This window comes from Nicotiana tomentosiformis, chromosome 6 (assembly GCF_000390325.3).
Source record: "Nicotiana tomentosiformis chromosome 6, ASM39032v3, whole genome shotgun sequence".
NCBI lineage: Eukaryota > Viridiplantae > Streptophyta > Magnoliopsida > Solanales > Solanaceae > Nicotiana > Nicotiana tomentosiformis.
This window is the reverse complement of record NC_090817.1, coordinates 2,257,622-2,280,795: the sequence shown is the minus strand read 5'-3', so window position 1 is coordinate 2,280,795 and position 23,174 is coordinate 2,257,622. Positions and strand designations below refer to the sequence as shown.

The 23,174-nt window shown below is 34.6% G+C and overlaps 2 protein-coding genes across 5 annotated transcripts; both read left to right on the top strand.

Annotated features, from left to right (window-relative positions):
- The first annotated feature begins 1,196 nt into the window (after positions 1 to 1,196).
- Positions 1,197 to 9,683, top strand: LOC104084784 (formin-like protein 18). Of its 2 annotated transcripts, none has more exons than XM_009588736.4 (18): positions 1,197 to 1,454; positions 2,312 to 3,012; positions 3,139 to 3,354; positions 3,448 to 3,802; positions 4,013 to 5,336; positions 5,431 to 5,557; positions 5,709 to 5,780; positions 6,673 to 6,771; positions 6,869 to 6,910; positions 7,018 to 7,098; positions 7,187 to 7,237; positions 7,341 to 7,422; positions 7,657 to 7,751; positions 8,385 to 8,456; positions 8,542 to 8,658; positions 8,781 to 8,849; positions 8,950 to 9,016; positions 9,175 to 9,683. In XM_009588736.4, the coding sequence occupies exons 1-18, from the start codon at positions 1,382 to 1,384 to the stop codon at positions 9,306 to 9,308; spliced, it is 3,777 nt and encodes a 1,258-aa protein (XP_009587031.1). In that variant the 5' UTR covers positions 1,197 to 1,381; the 3' UTR covers positions 9,309 to 9,683. The 2 variants fall into 2 exon arrangements, with proteins under 2 accessions (XP_009587031.1, XP_009587030.1); XM_009588735.4 differs by having other exon boundaries at positions 7,015 to 7,098; positions 9,175 to 9,448.
- A 5,254-nt stretch (positions 9,684 to 14,937) lies between these two features.
- On the top strand, positions 14,938 to 21,659 carry LOC104084783 (reticulon-like protein B21). Of its 3 annotated transcripts, none has more exons than XM_070177043.1 (9): positions 14,938 to 16,185; positions 16,264 to 16,314; positions 16,666 to 16,768; positions 16,856 to 16,930; positions 17,150 to 17,297; positions 17,424 to 17,493; positions 18,449 to 18,514; positions 18,953 to 19,075; positions 20,121 to 21,659. In XM_070177043.1, the coding sequence occupies exons 1-9, from the start codon at positions 15,165 to 15,167 to the stop codon at positions 20,144 to 20,146; spliced, it is 1,683 nt and encodes a 560-aa protein (XP_070033144.1). In that variant the 5' UTR covers positions 14,938 to 15,164; the 3' UTR covers positions 20,147 to 21,659. The 3 variants fall into 3 exon arrangements, with proteins under 3 accessions (XP_070033144.1, XP_009587029.1, XP_009587027.1); XM_009588734.4 differs by lacking the exon at positions 20,121 to 21,659 and adding an exon at positions 19,865 to 20,084; XM_009588732.4 differs by lacking the exon at positions 20,121 to 21,659 and adding an exon at positions 19,212 to 19,752 and having other exon boundaries at positions 14,939 to 16,185.
- Positions 21,660 to 23,174: the final 1,515 nt, after the last annotated feature.

Below are 23,174 nucleotides of genomic sequence, written 5' to 3'. Positions count from 1 at the left end.
TTGATAGTTCTTATTTTAATTTTCAGACTCTCATCTTGTTAACTAACTTAAACGCAATACTTATCCAAAAACAGGACAAGTTGAAAGAGTTTTCGTAGATACACTTTCAGTATCGCGTAAGAGAGAGAGTTTAGAGTGCCATAGATTCCTCGCTAAAAACTCTTCATTATTTAGCAATTGCTGCAGTTGTATAACAACTAGGACTGCCTGTATATTTTGATACATGTCACCTGGATAAAGTAGGAATATTCTACTCTACTTTTCATTATCAATAAAAATGACTGTTATATAAATTGAAATTGGGCTTTTCTGATTAACCTGTCACAATGTACAAAAATTTAGAATAAATGTGAAACTGCCAAGTGTAGTGTTATATTATAAAATGTTCTGATATTCTTTATCAGAATATTATATACTTTGGAGCAAAGTGATATTGCCACTTTAATACCAAGGTATTAATAGAGCTTATGGCTCCCCAACTACTCGACTGTCCCATATTATGAGATTTAAATTTACCACTCTATATATTTTATTCATTTCCAAAAATATTTATAAATAACATTATGTTACTAATTCAAAAAATCAAAGCAACATTTTCAAGATTAATACAGATTAAAATCTGATAAATTTATGAAACTTTTATACGTCAGAGAATTTATTTAAAATAAGTACTCATCACAGCTTTTATTTTAGAAAAATATTGTAGGAGTTGACCTTCCACGTATATATATATACTTCTATTCCTGTCGTTTTTTAATACTAGCTAAATACAGCGGCGGAGACCAAATTTTCATTGAGGGGTTAGAAAAAGTAAAAAAGTAATTAAGGAATAACTAAGAAAATCTAACATATAACATATACATAAAAAAAATTAAATCTTATATATATAGTGTACTTTTGATTGAAATTTGAATGAATTCTTTCCGCCCTTAATGATATCCATGGCTTAAAAATATTTACATAATCAATTCAATAAATTATTTATCAGTAAATCTGCGAAATTAAATTAGTCAGACCAATAATTTTTGTATTACAAATAATTTTAAAAAAAAAAACCAAATTTGACCCCTTTCTCTATGAAAATTCGTGCATCCCGTTGTCAAAGTGGTGAATTCGTCTACGACAGTTAAAAAGTGGTTAACAGTAGGTGACCCTCAGCTTGTACTGTAAACTTCTCCTTCTCTTTTCTTGTGTACAAAGAAAAACATACTATAAAATAAAATAAAACGTTTTCCTCCTCGTCAATTAACCAAATTTTTTGTTCACATGCACAGAAAAACTTGACAGAAATTATATAAACCATTAAAATTAAAGTATATAACATAAAGTTTTGTTAATTGAAAAGAATTAAAAAGCTCAGTGCTTCAGCAACCATTAATACATGGCACTGTTTCGGAAATTGTTCTATCGGAAGCCACCTGATGGACTGTTGGAGATCTGCGACAGAGTTTACGGTTCGTTTCCCTTTGGTTTTTTCAATTAACTCTGTAGACAACTCAATTAACTGTTTGCTTATTAAGATCGACCTAGATCAATAATTGCTAAATTTGATTTATTTGTTCATGTTTTAACTCTAAATGTCTAATTCTGTTGTTGAAATGGAAAGTGTAGAAGTGATCATCTTCTAGGTCCTTTTTTTTTTGGGCTCAAATTGTAGGATATGAGGGAACTCATTTGGTTCAAGTTCACATTTTTATTTTTAAGTGCGGTGGTATTTCAGCTAGCTTGCGTGCACACTATTCCACCGGGTATCCTCCTCTACTAGAATTCAAACCTGACACATGGAAGAACATGTAATATATGAAAGAAAATTGGTGGATTTTCCAAAGCTCTTTCGAAATTGACCTTTTACTTGTATAAGTGGGTAAAACATTCTTTAGGGAAAAAAACAAGGTTTTGGAATTTAGTAGGTTATAAAATTTTATATAGCTTACTCCTCTTTTCCTAATAGACCTTACTAGTCCGGCACAGTTCGCGAATAAACCTAGTGGAAGGTTGAGACCAGCAATGCTATATGGAGTGAGATGTAAGGTCTAGCATTCTTACAAGATGAATGTTGTAGAAATTTGGATGTTAAGGCAAATGCTTGAATACGAGATTAAACACAATTAGAATTGCATCAACAGAGGTTGTAAGTGGCACACAAGACGTTTGTTATTTTGTTAGAAGTTGGCCTTATGTGGGAAGGCTGGAGCTCTTGACTGCAGAGTCATGTCGTCTCTCTTTCATGAAATGAAATAGTAGATGATTTTATAACATTTGCCTGCAGCATAATAGTTTAGCTAATAATATCATCTGTTGTTATTTGCAGTATTTGATAGGTGTTTCACTACTGATGTTTGGGAAGAAAAAAACTACAAAGGCTATGTAGCAGGTATAATTAGCCAACTTCAGGATCATTACCCTGATGTGTCAATTTTGGCTTTCAATTTTCGGGAGGGCGAGTCACAAAGCCTGATTGCAAATGATCTATCTGAGCATGACGTGACAATAATGGACTACCCTCGACACTATGAAGGATGTCCTTTGCTCACTATGGAGATGATAAACCATTTTCTTAGATCTAGTGAAAGTTGGCTCTCCCTTGGGCAACAAAATGTGCTCCTAATGCATTGTGAATGGGGTGGTTGGCCAGTTTTGGCATTTATGTTGGCTGCATTACTAATATCTAGACGACATTTCACTGGGGAACAGAAGACCTTAGACATGATTTATAAGCAGGCTCCTCGCGAGCTTTTGTACTTGTTGCAACCACTGAATCCAATTCCTTCTCAGCTAAGATATTTACAGTATGTAGCAAGGAGGAACATGAACGCGCAATGGCCTCCATTGGATAGAGCACTCACTTTGGATTGCGTCATTATTAGGAAAACACCTAACTTTGATGGCGAGGGTGGTTGCCGGCCCATACTTCGTATTTATGGACAGGATCCATTAATAGTTGCTGATCGATCTTCGAAAATTTTGTTCTCAACACCAAAGAAAAATAATGTTGTCCATCACTACAAGCAGGTAAGATTTCTTTTCCTTCAGAAATCTCAAATATTCTTTGCAAGTTCAGGATTTTTGCTATCTTAGAAAGATGGTATCTTTGTCAAGTTCTGTGGATCAGACAAGGCATTTATCATGTTGTTGCAGGTAGAATGTGAATTAGTTAAGATTGATATCAATTGCCATATACAAGGTGATGTAGTCTTGGAATGTATTAGCTTGAATGATGACCGGGAAAAGATGATGTTTCGGACGATGTTTAACACATCTTTTATTAAGTCAAACATTCTGATACTTAACCGAGATCAAATTGACACATTGTGGGATGCTAAGGATCAATTTCCAAAAGACTTCAGAGCAGAGGTATCATAGTTCTCCTTAGATGCACTTTTCTGTTATTTTATGTTCGCTCTATCAAGAAGCATATTATAATTTATGACTATGCACGGGATGAAGGTTCTTTTTTCAGAGATGGATGCTGTTGCTTCCCTAGATCCTGTGGAGGACAGTGCAGATTCGCTGAATCAAAAGGGTGATGCTGTTGGCAATACACTCCAACAAATAGCTGCGTCAAATTTGATCCCGGAAAGACTGGAATCTTTGTCCGAGAATACGGACACTAGCTTCCTCATTGATCAAGCTGCTTTAGAGAAGCCTCAAGAGAAGCAAAGAGCTGCAGCATTAGAAAATATTTCTAAGGGCTTGAGACAGTCTAATTTGGAGCAGCATGTTGGGTCATTCTCTGATCCGTCGTCCGAAGAATACCATGGCAACAAACAAAAAGCTGAGCTTCAGCTTATTGAAACCAAAGGTGAGATGAAAATGTCAGACCTGCAACCATCAACCGCTTTTTCAGAATCTTCTCCTATTGACTCTAGCATAGAAACTAATGCTCAATTTCTAATTGTTGAAAGAAAAAACTGAGCTGAAAATATCAAAGTTGCAGCCATCAAAATCTTTTCCAATGCTTTCTTCTATTTGTATTAGTGTAGAATCTAATGCTTTTGCTACATCATCACAGTGTCACCTCATGATGTCACAACAGTGGAACATCCTTCATTTCATGGACAAGAATGTGGTAAGCTGAAAAAAGTTTCTTCTCTACCTGAAAACAAGAACCGACCACTCATGACGGATGTTCTCACTTCGCCTCCTCCACCTTTACCGGCAAAGGATCAAGATATTGTCACTGGAAAGCCTCTATCTCCTGCTCCAATGCCACCAACACTACTCACTCCTCCCAAGGATAAGTTAGTCATTGGAACTGTACCTTCTCCATCACAGCCTACTACGCCCAGAAACCAAAGTCCTAATACTGTATATTTGAAAGATGATAGAACTACAGTATCTCAACCTGACACATTTCGGCTTCCTCTTGAGATGCTTTCAAGTCCATGTGAGAATGACAAAATTTCCAAAATGGAACCTTCTCTGCGTACTTGCCCGTCCGAAAGTTCTCCTTATCCCCAACCGCTTATCCCAAGTTTTTCTTCTCCATCAGCCTCCATACCCAATGTCAAACCTCTAGAAGAAAAGTTGGGTAGAGAGTGTGGGCCGTTGCCGTCGCCACCACCTCTACCACATTCAACCTCTGTATTGGAGGAGAATTCTGCTTCTGTTAGTGGACCTCCTCAAACTCCAGCACCTCTTACACCACCTTTGAAAAAAAATTCAACTTCCATTGGAGAGCCATCACCACCGCCACCGCCACCGCCTTCTCCTCCTCCTCCTTTACATACAACCCCTGTGTTGAATGAGAATTGCTCTTCAATAAGTGGACCACCTCAACCTCCACATCCACCTACCCCCCCTTTGAAGGAAAAATTAGCGTCCAAAGGTGGAAGGCTACCTCCTCCACCTCCACCGCTTCCTGGGCAGCCTGTGAAGGAGAATTCTTCTTTAACTGGAGGACCCTTTCCACCTCCAACACCTCCTTTGCCTACTGCATGGGATTCTAGTCCTACAAATTCATATGCAGTGCCATTGCCACCGCCGCCACCTCCTCCTTCCCTGGATTCATCACTCAAGGATAATAACAATCTTCCACAGACTGCTCCTGTTCCTCCTCCTCCTCCGGTTCTTTTTCCTAAGGTGGGTGTAGAAGCAAGTTCTGGTCACACACGGGCAGCATCAAGTGGTAGTGCAGGGAATAATCTGCCTGCTTCTCCATCTCCACCCCCTCCTGTTGCTCCTCCACCTAATAAAAATTACCGACGGCTTTTGTCTAGTACTGCGACTTCAAGAAGCAATTCAAAGAAGCTGAAGCCTTTGCATTGGTTAAAAATAAGTAAAACAGTCCAAGGAAGCTTTTGGGCCGAAATTGAAAAATGTAGCTATGCCTCCAAGTATGTTCTGGACATATTGTTAATGCAGTCATGTGGTCAACTCCTTTTTCAGAATACAATATCTCATTTACTTTGATGTGTTTCTGTTTTATAGGTCATCGGTGATTAATATGTCAGAACTTGAATATTTCTTCTCAGTTCAAAGTTTAGACCAAGCAGGTGCAGGAAGGAATGGGAATTCAAGGTCCAAAATTGGGCAGAAGCCTCAGAAAGTGCAGCTGGTGACTTTTCTGTTATCTGAATCTGTTATCTAAATTTGTAACATTTCATAAATACCTCTTACCTGATACTTGCATAATACTGCTGGAATCTACTGGCTGTTCTACTTCCAAGTTTTAAGAGAGATTATTTATCTAAATACTTTTATGGCAGATTGATCATAGACGGGCTTATAATTGTGAAATCATGCTTTCCAAGGTGAAGATACCGCTGCACGACATGCTGGTAAGAAAAATTCATTTGCATATATTGGACTTACATTTTTGGCATAACTTAGTCGGTGTATTTATTCTCTGAATAAAGCTGGATGAATCATATGTTCATGTTCGTATGCCATGTTTGCTTGAGTAACCATTATTTCCTTTCCATGCCTGCAAAAAGGTTGGTGATGTTATCACGATAATTCTTTTACCATTTTAAGGCCTCAAGCAACTTGCAGCCTGCTTTTTCATTGCTTTGATAGCTGGAAGTTTCCATTTTGGTGCTCCATATTAGTAATGATATCTTTTTCTCTCATACTTCCTAGACTATTAACCTAGATAACTTTCCATCCTTTGTGCTTTGTTCTTCAATATGCTGAACTAGCCTTTACAACTAGAAGTACTTATCAGATAGTTGACTTTATTGGAGAGTTCATGGCCACACAGTGGATTTTCCATACGAGCTTTTATTACAGTCTTCATATTTAAATGATAACATACTATTGACTTGAACGTGGTACAAGTTAACTGTATTGGTTTGATAACTTATTATGTTTTCCTATCTAACGCATGGCATTTCTTTTCCAATGTCTACCTGTACCAGCAGAGGCGGACCCAGGAATTTAATGCGACGGGGGCACAATATTCTATTTAATCAGTGCCCCTAAATGGCTTTTAGCATTAAGGGTGCCAAGAGATTTAAATTAATCATTTTCAAGGTATATACATATACATATACAAGATTTCTGCCGAAGTTTACGGGGTCCGGTGACCCCTCAACCTAAGCCATAGGTCCGCCTCTGTGTACCAGTAGCAAAAATAGTATTGGTCCATGAAAGTATTCGTAACTATGTAATCTATTGAAAATTGAATGATGTCTCCAACATTGGCTGATTCCATTTTGATATTTTCGGCAGAGTTCTGTGCTAGCATTGGAAGATTCAGCATTAGATATTGATCAGGTTGAGAACCTGATTAAATTTTGCCCAACAAAGGAAGAAATGGAGGTGCTCAAGGTAATAAATGTATCCACAAAATAAATTTAATAAAATATTACTCAATGCATATTAGAATATTGTAGACAAACTTATTAATCCAATGTTTCTGTTACAGGGTTATAAAAGAGATAAGGAGATGTTGGGTAGATGTGAACAGGTCAGCCCATTATGAACTAACCTTATCTTGGTTTACTATATCAGTTTCTCTCTCTGGACTTTCTTGTATATTTGACATAAAATTGCTATGACTATTCTCTGTAGCAGTTTATGTTAGAATTGATACAAGTCCCTCGTGTAGAGTCCAAGCTACGGGTTTTCTCATTTAAGATTCAGTTTCAATCCCAGGTGAGAGGATAGTGCGTCTGCTGCCTGATTTTAGAAATGTGAGGTTTTGTCTTGCTAAAGGTGCATATTTCGTTTTCAATATTTTCAGATTTCGGACCTAAGGAATAATCTCAATATTGTGAATTCAGCAGCTGATCAGGCAGATATCCTTTTTTCTGTTTTATTTCTTCCTTCTTGATTAATCTTTTATTACTCTCGAATGCTTTCTTGATATTCCCTGTTCGTTTTAATGTCCTAATCAGATCAGAGGTTCATCAAAATTGAAAGGGATTCTGCAGACAATTCTGTATTTGGGAAATGCTCTCAACCACGGAACTGCAAGAGGTTAGTTAACATTCTTTTTCATAGTATTATATTCTATTCACCACTGAAAAAAGCCCAACGATTATTGATGTCTCAGCTATTCTCATTGCTATGTGCATTTCTGGTCTTAAAATTCTTCATAATATCTTTGGCTTCACGGACATGGTTTATGCTGTTATTAACCATTTGGTGTATTCTTGGAGCAATTATTATTCCTCTTTTAATATCATGCTTGTCTTGATGCTACTGGTATAGGGTCTGCTGCTGGTTTCAAGTTGGATAGCCTCCTTAAGCTAACTGAGACACGTTCGTCGAACACTAAGATGACTCTCATGCATTATCTTTGCAAGGTAAAGATCTGCATTTTGTAAATAGCTTCATAAGGGCAGAATAATGCAGTCTACGAACTTTCTACCTGGCGTTTTCTGAAGTATGCTGAAATGAACCATTACTATTTATCAGAGAGCATTTATCAAATTCTAACCTTTCGATAGTCATGGCTTTCGGTGATACTAAGATATCCATTTTAAGTGGTTAGATACCGTTTTTTTTATAACACATAGGTTGAATCATAAAATGAAAACAGCCATCGATCTGCCTTCACGTAGTTACTTTTCTCTTTTCATTGGGAGACTTTTTTAGTTAGACTTCCCGTATCTTGTATTTCAAAGTATATTGCATCCAAATTCATCAATATAATGGCCCCTGAAATACATGGTGTGTGTGTGTTATACATTCAGAATTTTCATCATATTTATGTCATTTTTCCTCTAACACTTGTTTTGAGCAAGCACAATCCATCTTGACGACTAAGGTTTGCTCTAAGGTCACTGTGCAGTATGATTCTTTAAGATCTTATCTACCTATCGCAAGACAAAAAGGAAAAAAACTTAAGGTTTATCTTCGCAAAATGCATTTGAGCTAACTTTTTCTTGGGCTGGTGATAATCTTTTACAAAAAGCTTTATGAAATTTTTCTGCCAGATACTTGCTGACAAATCGCCTGAGCTACTTGATTTTTCAAAAGATCTTTCCAGCTTGGAACCTGCAGTGAAGGTACCTTTACTTGAACTGACTGTTGATATTGTTAATTATTAGAGATATGGATGGAACTTACTGAATTAAAACATGTTTTGTTCAGATACAACTGAAATATTTGGCAGAGGAAATGCAAGCTGTTAGCAAAGGAATGGAGAAAGTTAAACACGAACTCTCCATGTCAGGAAGCGATGGACCTGTGTCTGAGAATTTCTGTAAGGTAATCTACCAGTTTATTTCATCTTTCTGGTTAGCTGCACTTGTTATGGTTGGGTAACTAATGAAAAAAGAAATTACAGAACATTGGTATTATAATTAATTGGAGTAACTTCCACTTGCCAGGCTCTGAAGGAGTTTCTGGGCTCTGCTGAAGGCGAAGTCAGGTCCTTAGCTCAGCTTTTTTCGGATGTGGTATGTCTGACCTTTTACGACACAGGTTTTCATGGTCTTATAGTAATTCGACCATATTGAAATATTCCTCAATTGGTGCCCTTGCTTCTGCATATGACAGGGCAGAAATGTCGATTCATTGATTGTTTACTTTGGAGAAGATCCAGCTCGCTATCCATTTGAACAAGGTAATAAATGTTGAACTCAAGCAATTATCTACTTCTGCTAAGAATTTCATATGGCTGTTTGGGCATATTTATATCCTCTAAGTTGTGGTTAGTAAAACAAGTCTTCTTACATATGAGATGATCTTCAGCTTACCTCTATTATATCTTTTTCCCCATAGTTGTCGCAACGTTTATGAGCTTTCAAAGAATGTTCAATCAAGCACGAGAGGAAAATCGCAAGCAGCTGGAATTTGAGAGAAAGAAAGCAGAGAAGGAAGCTAGGGAGAAGCAGAGGACACGTAAGCAAACTTGATACTTTGAGCATTCAGTGTATAGTGCGAATTGATGTAGTCATATATCAGCCCCTGGGTTTTGGTTCAACGGTAGAGGTAGCACCAACCGGGAGATGTGTGGTAGGCGTATATCACGAGTTTGAGTCCTTACGGGGATTCAAGTCTGGTATTTAAGCTGAGAAGGATATAAGGGCGGGCCCATTATCCACCAAGTTTCAGAAATGGAGAGCAGATTTCTCAGTTATCAAAAAGAATAAATATAGTCATACATGAATCACCATATGCTCCTGCAAACATACATTGCGGATATGTGCGGACATCGCAAAGCTTTAAATGGACTGATGCAAGCTCCCTGAGCTTTTTCTCTTGTTTCAGCACTATAGTGGAACTTGCAAGTAGTCGCATATCATAGCAAAGCTTTCTGAAGATTGAAGATCCTGGGGAGTGAGAAATCAGTTCTTGATGGTGAACGGGTAGATGATGTACGTTTCTGTTAGATTGTCCCATATTTGTTGAGGAAATGGATGTTGTCTCCTTCTATGGTGTTGGACAATGATCACCTTATAAGATAGCTTTTGAGGTTAAGTATGGCCCAAGGTTCATTTTCTTAAAATTGTCAAAGTGGAACATACAAGTATAGCCAAATCAAGATGAGATGGGACGGGACTGCCATAGGAAAGCCCGCCCCCGCTAGCTAACATAGAAAGAGATTCATGTATAGCAGTAGTCTCTATGTGAATCTCTTCCCGACTGGCCAGGCCGAATCGGGGCACCACTTGGGATGGTTACATTTGAAGTTGTTCTATATAGTAGTATATCTTCCCCTAGATTGAAGACCCTGGGGGAGTGAAAAGTCAGTTCTACATGGTGAAAGTGGACAATTTTTCTGTGGAAAAGTTGGCAATGGTACTGTACAGTGCTCTAACAGGTAATCTTTCAAACTTCCTAGTCTTTTTTCTTGTTTTGAATGACCATTTTTTAACACTGTTTTGTTGGAATAATTGTTTTCAATGTTTATGCAGAATATCTAGCAGATGAGATTACTTCCATGATGTGTCAAATGTAAATATTCACCGGGGAATTAGATGTATAGAATTTATTTGGAGTATATGCTGATATAACCGATCCCAACTTGTTTGCTATTGAGACGTAGTTTTTGAAGGACATGCCTATATACCCCAACTTGTTTGGTACTAAGACGTAGTTATTATTGTTGTTGGCTAATTAGTTTCGTACTTTTTTGTATTTTGTGTTTCACATTATCGATTCAATTTATTTATTTAATTTTTTTTGCCACCATGGCTTTTTTGTAAATACAATTTGGAGTTCAGGTCATGTTCCTTTTATAGCAATAGATCAAATATGCATATACATGCAGTTGAATATCATGGGTTTCAAAACGGGAATAAACTAAATATTTTCGAGACAAAAACTACTATTTTCCTTATTATATTTATTTAACTTCTTTATCTGCTTGAAAATTAATGGGATTACAGCTTTCTTGATATTATATTAGTAAAGAACCCTTGATATGAGATAAGCAAGCAACCAATACATAGCCGGAAAGATGGTGAATATTATCGGGGGCGGAGCCAAAATGTTGGTTGCAGTTACAGTCGAACACATTAATTTTTGTTCAAATTTTATATTTGTATCAAAAATTTTAATAAATATATATAAATTTTTAATTTAGAACCCACTAATTTAAAATGAATATAATCCCGAACCAAATTCTAGCTCTATCTCTGAATGTTATTCTCAACTTATCTAACAGCCGATAAGAATAATTTGAAAGTCAAGTTAAAATTTCACAAAATAATACTCGTACATATATATATATATATTGAACTCGTAATAGTACCTCTCAATTCAAAAGTCATATAGTTTTATTGGTTAGTGAAAATTTTATGTACCTCTCTTATATTTATTTATTTATTTGTGTCTTTTTCAAGAAGATAGCTTGATGCTTTTAATGGGCATGGTAAACGTATATAATGCTTAGGGAAATTAACGTTCGTTTCACGAGAGTTTAAGCTTTTGCAAAGCACGAGGTTATAGTAAACACAGGTCGGTTTACTGGTTAATGGACCCTAAAATATATTTTATCGGTACTATTGTGCCACAATTTTAAAATCGTCAAATTTGAATAACTACAAATTATACATGAGATATAAAACCATATTACACTAAGCCGGTACAACTAATTCTGACCGAGAAAGCTACTGATGAATCAAATCACACCCAGGTTTTCCACGTGAAAAATAGCTCGCCTAACCAACCCTTGCGGGCTTCAAAAGTAAAAGTAAAAGTTGATTTTTAAAATGATAAATGTTCAAATATGCTATTATATTATACGAAATTGAATATATTTGTCATTCGCTAATACTTTAGCTCAAATATGCCATTACCGTCACATAGTTGGTCCATATATGCTCTTACAGTTACACAGTTAGCCCATATATACCCTTTTCGAAACGGAATTCACTCAAACTAATTAGTTCTTTCTTTAATTGTATTAAAGTGTATTACAAACACAATTTGCTTTTTATTAGTACTTTTTTTCTTTATCTTTCTTTTTTCTTTCATCTTTTTTCTTTTCTTTTCTTTTTTTCTTTTTCTTTCTCCCTTATCCAATTTTCTCCAATACTGATGTCTTCTCCATTTTCATCACCAATTTCACTTGACAAAACTCATAAATTCCAATTACTAAGAAAATTCTCCCATAATTTTTTTTTTATAGATCATATGTTTTTAAATTTTTACTGAACATGTATTTAGTTCTAAAAAATTTAACAAAGTATAATTGGAATAATATTTATGTAACAAAAAATCCGAAAATCCAACAAAACCGAACAATTCAAACCGATATAATTAGTTTGGTTTAATTTTGATAAAAAATCGAACCAACTCGTTCCATGTACACCCTTAATTTACATAGTAAATAAAAAAAATAGAAAATATCCGGCTGAAAAAAGACTAACAACTCAAATTTATAATACTACAACTTGAACTCTAGGCTTTTAATCATTAAATTATCTTTCTGGAAATAATTTAAATATTTTGGTCTTTTGATTATTGTTAAATGTTGAGATGTTTTTATTATTTTAAAGTTTAAACCATAATTTTTGAAATAATTTAATTTCATTTATTTAGAGGGCTAGTGAAATTGGAACTTGATTACCTTATGAGAGAATTTTCTTAGTAATTGAAATTTATGAGTTTTGTCAAGTGAAATTGGTGATGAAAATGGAGAAGACATCAGTAATGGAGGAAATCGGATAAGGGAGAAAGAAAAAAAAAAGAGAAGAAAAGAAAAAAGATGAAAGATAAAGAAAAAAAGTACTAATAAAAAGGAAATAGTATTTGTAATAAACTTTAATACAATTAAAGAAAGAGCTAATTAGTTTGGGTGAATTCCGTTTCGAAAATGGTATATATGGGCCAACGGTGTAACTCTAAGGGCATATATGAACCAACTATGTGACGGTAAAGACATATTTAAACTAAAATATTAACGAATGATAAATGTACTCAATTTCGTATAGTATAAGGACATATTTGGACCTTTGTCCTTTTAAAAAAGAAAGATACTATTTTAAAATCTTATAGACATATATTATGGACAGAAAGTAAAGAGAGGTTGGTGCGTGGGGTTTGGAGAAAAAAGTTGTGAAGTAAAAGAACTATAAAAATAAGTGAAAGGGGTTGGGTTAAGTGTTACGCAAGCACGCACTTTGACGTCCAAACGACTAGAAGTACTACATTAGTATAGAATAATATCTTTTTTTGCAAAAACAAAGTTAATATTGCAAAAACAAATATTATATAGGAGGAGATTTATAAATGTAAATAGCAAGTGTCGGTGGAAGGAAAGAAGACATCTTTTGTCGAAATCCAAGAGCAGCTTCCTCATTCCTGTGACTAAATTTAGATAGTTGGATTCACATGTCGGTAGAAGGAAGGAAAAAAAAATAATTCTACCATAAGTCTTTTTACGAGGAAAATATTTCTTATCAGAATTTTTAAATACGTCTGTGCCTGACTCAAATTATATACACACATAATAGAGCTAATAGGAAGGGGAGCCTTGAAGTAATAGAAAAATTATTTCTGTGTGACTTGTATGTCACGAGTTCGAACCGTGAAAATAGTCGGCAATACTTATATTTAGGATAGACTGTCTACGTCATAGCTCTGAGAATACAGTGCTTCTTTGAGTGAATGCAAAATGCATCGCACACCGAACTGTCCTATATTATAGTAAAGTTAATAAAGCCCTCATAGTATATGTGATCTCCACAAAAATCGAAATATTTTTCGAAATTTTTTATTTTTTTTGGAATAAGTGTTGATTTTATATTTTAATAAAAAAAATTCGAAATAAATAATTTTTCGATTTTTTTTTATTTTTTTGGGAATAAGTGTTGATTTTGTATTTTAATAAAAATTTACGAAAAAATATTTTTTCCGAAAAAATAATTTTGTCATGCTAGATTACTTAGGTGGATCAACATGTAAGCAGATCTAACCCATATGGACTGTCATGTCACATTCAATGTCAAGACTAACGGTTTAAGGATATTTATGATCTAAAACATAGACGATAGAGATGTTTTTGGTACAAAAAATAAACGAAAAATATTTTTAAACTATTTCAAATAATTCAAAGATATTTTTGACCCTTTTTCGAAAAATATATTTGGCATATATATAGATTTTACTCACTTTGTTCTAAGGGACGTAGACAATATCGTCAGATAGGTCGGCATATATATGACAATAAAATAGGATTCTCTAGCTACTTCGTCCTTTTGCACCAACATGTGAATGTTTCATGTAAACAGCCTATTTTAAGATTGGGTGGGCTGGGGTGTGGGGTGGGGTTGGGGAAGGAAAAGAAAGGAGAATATAATATTAACAACAATAAATTTAATTCAGTAAAATTTGAATGCGATTCGAATAGGGCAGTGTATATGTAGTCTTATTTTTATCTTTAAAAAAACAAAAAAATTGTTTTCGCAAGACGAATAGAAAAGAAAAATAAAACAAAAAAAAGGATAATATGTTCTCTCTCATTTTTATTCAAAGTTAATTCAATCATGCACACCATTACCAATAAACATTTCTTTAATACTTGTATTTAAGACATGAAGGCCATAATCCACAGTGTGTACCTATTCTTTCCGAATTTATTTTTCTACCAAATCATTTTGAAAACCAAAATATCATCTCTCTCCATATTTATCACTTTTTTTAAAAAAGAAAATAATTATATAGATGAATATTTATTAATACAATTCTGCTGTTGACTGAATGTTTTACTGTGATTCGAGGACTTAAACAACATATTTTTCGAACAAAGGATGCTGATGATTTTCTTGGGATGTATTTGAACTCTAAAAAAAAAAGAACGTTTATAAATCACTTCAACGGCTTTAAGAAAGATAACATTTTAAATTTTTTGATCTTTTTATAAATATTTTATGAATTTATATATTTCGAGATACATTTATCACCACAATTTAACCATTTTCACTTTTTCTCACTCATTCAGAGGTTCAGAGGAAGTGCTAAAAGAATAAAAGAAAAATCAAAAAAGAAACAGACATATTACATAAAATAAACGAAACAAAATTAAAAGACTATCATTTTAGAAACAGGGAAAAAGGAGCAAAATAAAGTCCCTTCTCCCTCTATGTTAGGATTCCATTGTTTTCACAACTTTCCTATTCCACCAAACACAATTTCTTCATCTAAAAGCCTATAATCCCATTACTCCTTCAATAAACAGTAAACCCCACAACCAAAAATACTCATTATTACAATCTTGAATCATTAGACTGAGCATACAAAAAAGTTGAAAAAAAGGAGGAAATATGGAAGTAGACAATAGAAGGAAGAGCACATCATCAAGAAATAATGGTAGTGTTGTGGCATCAGGTTCTGTTTGGGAAAACAGAATGAAACTTGATGAAGTAAAAGGTGGAATTAAAGTACTTATTAGTAATAGTTCTGAAGAAACCCCAGATGAAAATGATGATAAAAATTGCATCTTTTTTAATCAAGTGGATAAAAAGTTGGAAATAGGGCCAAAAAAATGCAATCTTGGTGTTGTTGGGGTTATGAGTGGGAAGAGAAAAACTTGGAAAGCTGAAAACTTTGAAGGAAACCCAATTCAGATTGCTAGTAAAAGACCTGATTTGAGCAAAATATTGGATGAAAAGTGTCAAGATTTGAGTAAAAAATTGGATGAAAAGTGTCAAGATTTGAGCAAGATCCCAAGTCAGAGCAAGAAAAAATCTGAGTCTCTTAATGGGAAAGCAAAAGTAGTATCAAGTAAGGAACTTGATGAGGAAAGCAAGAATCTTGATTTTAAAATCTTGAAAAAATCCAATCTTGAGGAGTCGAGTAAGAATATTGAAGGATCAATTAAGGAAAACGAGAACAAACCAAGTGGGATTAAGAAGACAAAATCTGAGGAAAATTGTGAAGAGAAATTCATCACAAGCAATGTGGTGAACTTGAGTTATGGTGAGGAGGTTTCGTCGGCTATTTTGGACAGACAGGTTCCGAAGTTAAGGTCGAAGGAGATAACTTCTGAGGCTAAATTTGCAACTAAAGTAGATAAAAATCTTGAAAATGAAGAGGAAGAAGAAGAAGAAGAAGAATGGGATGAGGTATTAGAGGAAGAAATTGATGAGGAAATGGAAAAGAAAAGTGTTGATGTTAAAGAAATTAAAGTACAAGTACAGAAGCCTAAAAAGATTGTGATTGAAGATAAGAAACTTCAGTATAGTAATAAAAAACAAATGTCAATTTCTTCAGTTAACAAGAAACAGCCCCCTCCTACTTCAACCCATGCCAAAATTCATCTAAGCCAAACAAGAACCAAATCAGGTAACTGCATTTCCTTTTTATGCTTTCTTTGTTTAAAGTTTAGTTCTGAATTCATTTTCAATTTTGTTGCCTTTTCAGTTCCAGTTTCAGATGTAAATCCTAGACAAAATGGCAAATTACAAAGCTTTGGTAAGTTCAATCTCTTAATATGTTCTTTAGAAACTCAATGTGATACTGTATTTATGGTAAACATTTATCTATATCAAAACACTTGTCTTTTATAAACACATTTCTCCGTTAAGTGACATGCCTCTTACTTGCTTAGGTTAAATTGTTTAGTTTGGTTAAAATATCGAGTTGGTACGGGTAAGGATCAAACTACTATGGTTATAATAAGTAATATGTGTCTCACTTTAACAGTTTGTTGCAAAGCACATGTCATGCATTTATCGGTGTAAATACCGGATGCGTGGTAAGTTTTTATCCAAATATTTACCCTGCGACTATTGGCTCTGATTTCCTCTTAAAACATTTCTGCAGTTGACTTAGTGATGTGGAGAAATGTATCAAAATCCACATTAATCTTTGGAATTGGAACCTTTGCTATTATTTCATCTTCATATACTCAAGATCTCAATATCAGGTAATTAGTTCCTTCAAAAATAACAAATCTTTATTCCTTTATCAGATCTGTTAAGTAAAGTATTAATTAATTATGGCTTTTTTACAGCTTCATTGCTGTGCTTTCCTACTTGGGTCTGGTCTATCTTGCTGCAATCTTTCTCTTTAGATCCCTCATTCTCAGGTAATACATTGTAAAAGGAATTTAATATATACTGGCAATATAAATAGTTTTTATATTATCCGTGCAATTTAATCGTCTATACGTTAGCTCAACCTGATGGTATATAAAGTTATACTCTAACACACAACTTAAACTCGTCGTACCATATCTTGAGATTATCCAATAATGCGTTGTCTAACATTTTATTTGGTTTTATTTTATCTTTTGTTGGGTAAATAGGAGAGCAAATGATATTGGTGAATCAAGTGAGTATGTAGTAGGGGAAGAAGAAGCAGTGTGGGCACTGAAGTTGATACTTCCTTTCATAAATGAGTTTCTTTTGAAAATCAGAGCCCTTTTTTCCGGTGATCCTGCAACTACAATGAAGGTAAAGAAAGAGTTCAAACATTTCCATTGGATTTCATTATCTTCTTATAGTTTTTTAGATCTGAATTCAAATATTTACCAATCTTGTGAAAGTTGTGGGAATTTGACAAATTTTTGCCTCTGGTAGATGGCAGTTCTGCTGTTTCTTGTGGCTCGGTATGGCAGCTTCATAACCATTTGGAAACTGTCAAAATTAGGTAAGTTTTTCTGTAAGTGTTGCATCTGCATTACTTAAAAATGACTTCTTTTGAATGTTTATTTCAGTCAAAGAAGTATGACTTTTTTGATTTTTTTTCTTGGGAAAATGTCCGAGTTTGTCATTGTACTATTCGAAATTGCTCAATTTTGCCATCCTTTGTACTTTTGGTCGGGGACTCCTATGTTAGCAAATTGTCTTATATTTGTCGTTGCTATTAACGGAAATCTAACGCGAAATGGATGGATTCTACGTGTCCAAATTCTTCACGAAAAAGTCAAAAACTACCCCTCAACTTTTGATTATCCTTATGTTGGAGCTCTATTAAGGGTAAAAAAATAAGACTTATTCCTAACGGCGAGATTGATATTAAACCAAAAGTTTGATGCACGACAAAGTTGCTCAATTTTGAATTGTACACATGTGAGTTTGATCCTTTTTACTTGTTTTTTTCAGTAGAGAAAAGAAAGTTACCAGAAAGGAAATGCAACTTTGAAGTTTTAGCTTCCTCTTAGTAATTCTTCCTAGAATAGGCCAAAATCTCATTTTTTTGGTAGTACAAAGGGGGAATTGGCCAAAAAATTGGGCAGGGGTCAAGGCGCTGTCGGGTGCTGGCGACTGACTCAAGTGCCCCCTGAAATGCGCGAAATGATTGCCTGGTACATGGCTCACTAACTCTGTCCGGGTGTGGGTACCTATTATTCGCCGGCCGTACTGATTTTTCCCATTTTGTTTTATTTAAGTACTTTGAGATCAAATTAATTACCAATCAAATTTATTGAGTAATCTGATCGAAGCCTTTTAAATTATAGCTCCTTATCAATCTTCCAACAAAATGCCAAAATGGAAAAAAAGGATTCTTTTCTGTAATTGAAACTACCACAATTTTATTTTTCCTTTTTTCCAATTTTCTCTAACCATAGCTTGCTCACTATTGTTTATTTCCTGTTTTGCAGGCTTTTTTGGAGTTATGGTCATACCAAAAATTTGCTCTTCTTATTCCACACAGTTAGCCTCTTATGGTAAAATCGATTTAATCTCTCTTTCTTTTATTTTTATTTTTATTTTCTTTCCCTTCATTTGTTTCAACTTCTTAAACATTCCATGTATTATGAAGATTAAGAAATATTTAAATATTTAAAATAGTTACCATCTCTTTTTAACCAAATTGCTGTGAAATGTTTTACACATCCAGTATATTATATTTAATGAAATATTTTGAGAATTGCAGCATTGATTTGAAAGTACTACTTATGTTATTAATTTGTGAAGTTGATGCATATCATTAGGTCAGTTAAAGGTCTGTAACAAGTATAGATTGTTAACTTACAAAACATGGTTAGAGACATGTCACAACAAGTATAGTTAATAAACTGTACTGATACTTTTTATATTGTCGGTGCATATAACTTAAATCCCTCGTTTTGAAACTCATTGGTGATGCAAAATTTTATATGAAGGTACATTTTTTACACGATGCGTTAGAGATGCTTGGGAATCATGTAGTCACAAAAAAGCAGTTGGATTTGCAATCTTCACATTAGTATGGAATTTCTCTTCAATCATTGCCAGAATATGGGCAGGTAACAAATATACATTCTAATTTTTACACAAGAGAAAAAAAAATCAAATTAAAATATATTTAAGTGAATGATGTTTTGGTAAAACAATGAAAAACCTTATTATATATACTGAGAAATTTACAATTTATTTGTGCAGTGTTCATGTTATATGTGGGATTTAGGTACTATCAACAAACCTTGATTACAGAGGACATTACTATAAAAGCTGATGATTCTTGGCAAGGAAAAATAAGAGAACAGAGACAAATTGGGAGAAAGTCCAGTTTAATGGAAACAAGAAAACAAAAGAAAGCATTTTAAGTTAATCAATAGCTAATATTATAAATAATAATATTTTTTATTAATACATGAGAGATCATTAACAAGGCTCGTTCATAGATCAGCGCAAAGCTATTAATCCAAGACGAGCGTCTTCTTCATTTTCATCTCCCCTATTTTTCAACCATTATATTTTAAGATTCTTTTATTCTTACTGTACATATTCAGCCTCTCTACTCCTTCGGGGTAGGGGTAAGGTCTGCGTACACACTACCCTCCCCAGACCCCATTAGTGAGATTTTACTGGGTTGTTGTTTGTTGTTACTGTACATATAGCTGTTTGACTAAGAAACTGATGTTTTGGAGCATAGCCTCCATTGGCTAATAAAGTTTTATGCAATTAACATTTAATTGCATAACATTGTTGTTTTGCTGTTGCAATTAACATTTAAATGGAATATTGTTTTAATCTTTTTACTTGCTTTTGGTATGGTGGTAACCTAAGTTATGCTTGGATTTTGTCAAAAATAGATTGAATGCAACAGTGAAGTTCAGCTTGGATTTACATATACACATATGTTACAGTGATTTCCACTGAGCTATTTATTGTTAGTTAATACATTTCCTGTCTCTTTTAGAAATATCAAATGTATTGTTGTCATTTGACTAGTTGCCTTCAGTGACTGGTTGTATCAATAATGTAAGTTTCTTGTAAATTTTAGAGTAATTTAATATAAAGTTTTTTTTTTCATTTTTTTTCTTAGAAATATTTTTGTTCTGTTTTCAGAGAGAAATATCAGACGACAGAACTAAACAACCAAAATTAGTCCCGAGTCCGTCCAGTAAAGAGAAGATATTGATTTTGTAGAATTTTTTTGACGGACTCTGATTGGCTTGAAATTTCATAGGTCCATAGGTAACGGCCTAGTGATCAATACTCATTGTTTCGTCATGACTTTCGAGTTCATTTTCTGACGTTTTGAGGTCATGCAATACGAATTTTTGATTTTATCTACTTTTTCGTGTGTATTTAGTACATGTGGATTTTGTAGAATTTTTTTGAAGAACTCTGATTGGCCCGAATTTTCGTAGGTCCATAGAAAATGGCCTAGTGACCAATACTCACTGCTTCGCCATGTCTTTCGAGTATACTTTTTCGTGTGTATTTAGTTCAGCTTGGATTTACATATACACATATGTTACAGTGATTTCCACTGAGCTATTTATTGTTAGTTAATACATTTCCTGTCTCTTTTAGAAATATCAAATGTATTGTTGTCATTTGACTAGTTGCCTTCAGTGACTGGTTGTATCAATAATGTAAGTTTCTTGTAAATTTTAGAGTAATTTAATATAAAGTTTTTTTTCTCATTTTTTTTCTTAGAAATATTTTTGTTCTGTTTTCAGAGAGAAATATCAGACGACAGAACTAAACAACCAAAATTAGTCCCGAGTCCGTCCAGTAAAGAGAAGATATTGATTTTGTAGAATTTTTTTGACGGACTCTGATTGGCTTGAAATTTCATAGGTCCATAGGTAACGGCCTAGTGATCAATACTCATTGTTTCGTCATGACTTTCGAGTTCATTTTCTGACGTTTTGAGGTCATGCAATACGAATTTTTGATTTTATCTACTTTTTCGTGTGTATTTAGTACATGTGGATTTTGTAGAATTTTTTTGAAGAACTCTGATTGGCCCGAATTTTCGTAGGTCCATAGAAAACGGCCTAGTGACCAATACTCACTGCTTCGCCATGTCTTTCGAGTATACTTTTTCGTGTGTATTTAGTACATGCGGATTTTGTAGAATTTTTTCGAAGAACTCTGATTGGCTCGAATTTTTGTAGGTCCATAGAAAACGGCCTAGTGACCAATACTCACTGCTTCGCCATGTCTTTCGAGTATATTTTATGGCGTTGCGAGGTTATACAATACGAATTTGTGCTTATATCCATTTTTTCATGTGTATTAGTATACATGCTGATTTTGTAGAATTTTTTTGATGAACTCTGATTGGCCTTAAATTTCGTAGGTCCAAAGGAAACGGCCTAGTGACCAATACTCATCGTTTTGTCATGATTAATGTCGCTTTTTTGCATTTTGAGTTCATTTTATGGCATTTCGAGGTTATGCAACACGAATTTGTGATTATATCCACTTTTTTTTTTGGCGTGTTAGTACATGTTGATTTTGTAGAATTCTTTTGATGACTCCAAATTGGCTTGAAAATTGTAAACTTAGGAGGGACCGATCACCCAAATTTATGCAGATGGTGTGGACTATTATTATAACATATGAAAATCTGGGAATCGTCCTCAGTTAATATTTTATGGCTCTAAAACTCCAAAAAACGAAGAATGATCAATGACGAAATGATGACTATTGTTTATTAGATCGTTTCTTATGGGCCCATAAAATTTTAGGAGATTCAGAGTTGGTTTTCCAAATTCATGTAGATGGTGTTGACTACAGCACACGAAAATTTAGGAATCGTCCGGAATTTCTGTTTTATGGCCCTAAAACGCTAAAAAACGATGAACGGTCATGGTGAAGTGATGACTATTGTTCATTAGGTCGTTTTTATGGGTCCGCAAAATTTTTAGGAGATTCAGTGTCAGTCGCTGGAATTTCTCCGATGGGGTTGACTATAGCATATGAAAATTTGGGAATCGTCTTGAATTCCTGTTTTATGGCCTTAAAACGCCAATAAATAAGGAACAATCATGGCTAAGCTATGACTATTGTTCATTAAATCATTTTTTATGGGCCGAACAATTTTAGGAGATTCGGGGTCGATCGCCCAAATTCATAAATATGGCAAGGACTATAGCACATGAAAATTCGGGAATCATATTGAATTCCTATTTTATGGTTCTAAAACGCCAAAAAATGAGGAACGATCATGGCAAAGCAATGACCATAGTTCAATACATCATTTTTGACGGTCCAACAAAATTTTAGGCGATCCGATTGAGATCGCCCAGGCTCGTGTAGGAGGCGTGGGTTGTATGTGACACATGAAAATTTTGGAAATCGGGCAAACTTTTAATTTTATGGCCCTAAAACGCAAAACAACGAGTAACAGTCAAGGCGAAGCAGTGACTATTGTAACTTAGGTCGCTTTTGATGGGCCGGCAAAATTTTAGGCGTTTCGGGTCGGGGCGCCCGGGCCTATGCAGGAGGAGTGGGCTATAGCACACGAAAATCTGGGAATTTGACAGAATTCTATTTTGTATGGCCCTAAAACGCCAAAAACGAGTAATGGTCATGGCGAGGCGATGACTATTGTTCCTTAGGTCATTTTTGATATGCCGGAAACATTTTAAACGATCTCGGTCCGGTCTCCCGGGTCTATAACACACGCAAATCTGGGAGTCTAACAGAACTCTAGTTTTTATGGACCTAAAATACCAAAAAATGAGTAATGGTCACGGCGAGGCAATGACTATTGTTCCTTAGGTCGTTTTGGATTGGCCGAAAAAAATTAAGGCGATCTGGGTCCGGTCGCCCGGGCCCACGCCGGAAGCATGGGCTAAAAATTTGGGAATCGAGTGGAATTCTAGTTTTTATGGCCTTAAAACGCCAAAAAATGAGTAACGGTCATGGCATGGCGGTGACTATTGTTCCTTAGGTATTTTGATTGACCGACAATATTTTACGCGATCTTAGTCCGGGCGCTCGGGCCCATGCAGGAGGCGTGAGCTAATGCACATGAAAATCTGGGAATCTGACTTTCAATTTTATGGCCCTCAATGCCAAAAAATGCGTAACAATCATGGTGAGGTGGTGACTATTATTCCTTTGATCGTTTTTGATTGGCTGACAAAATTTTAGGCGATC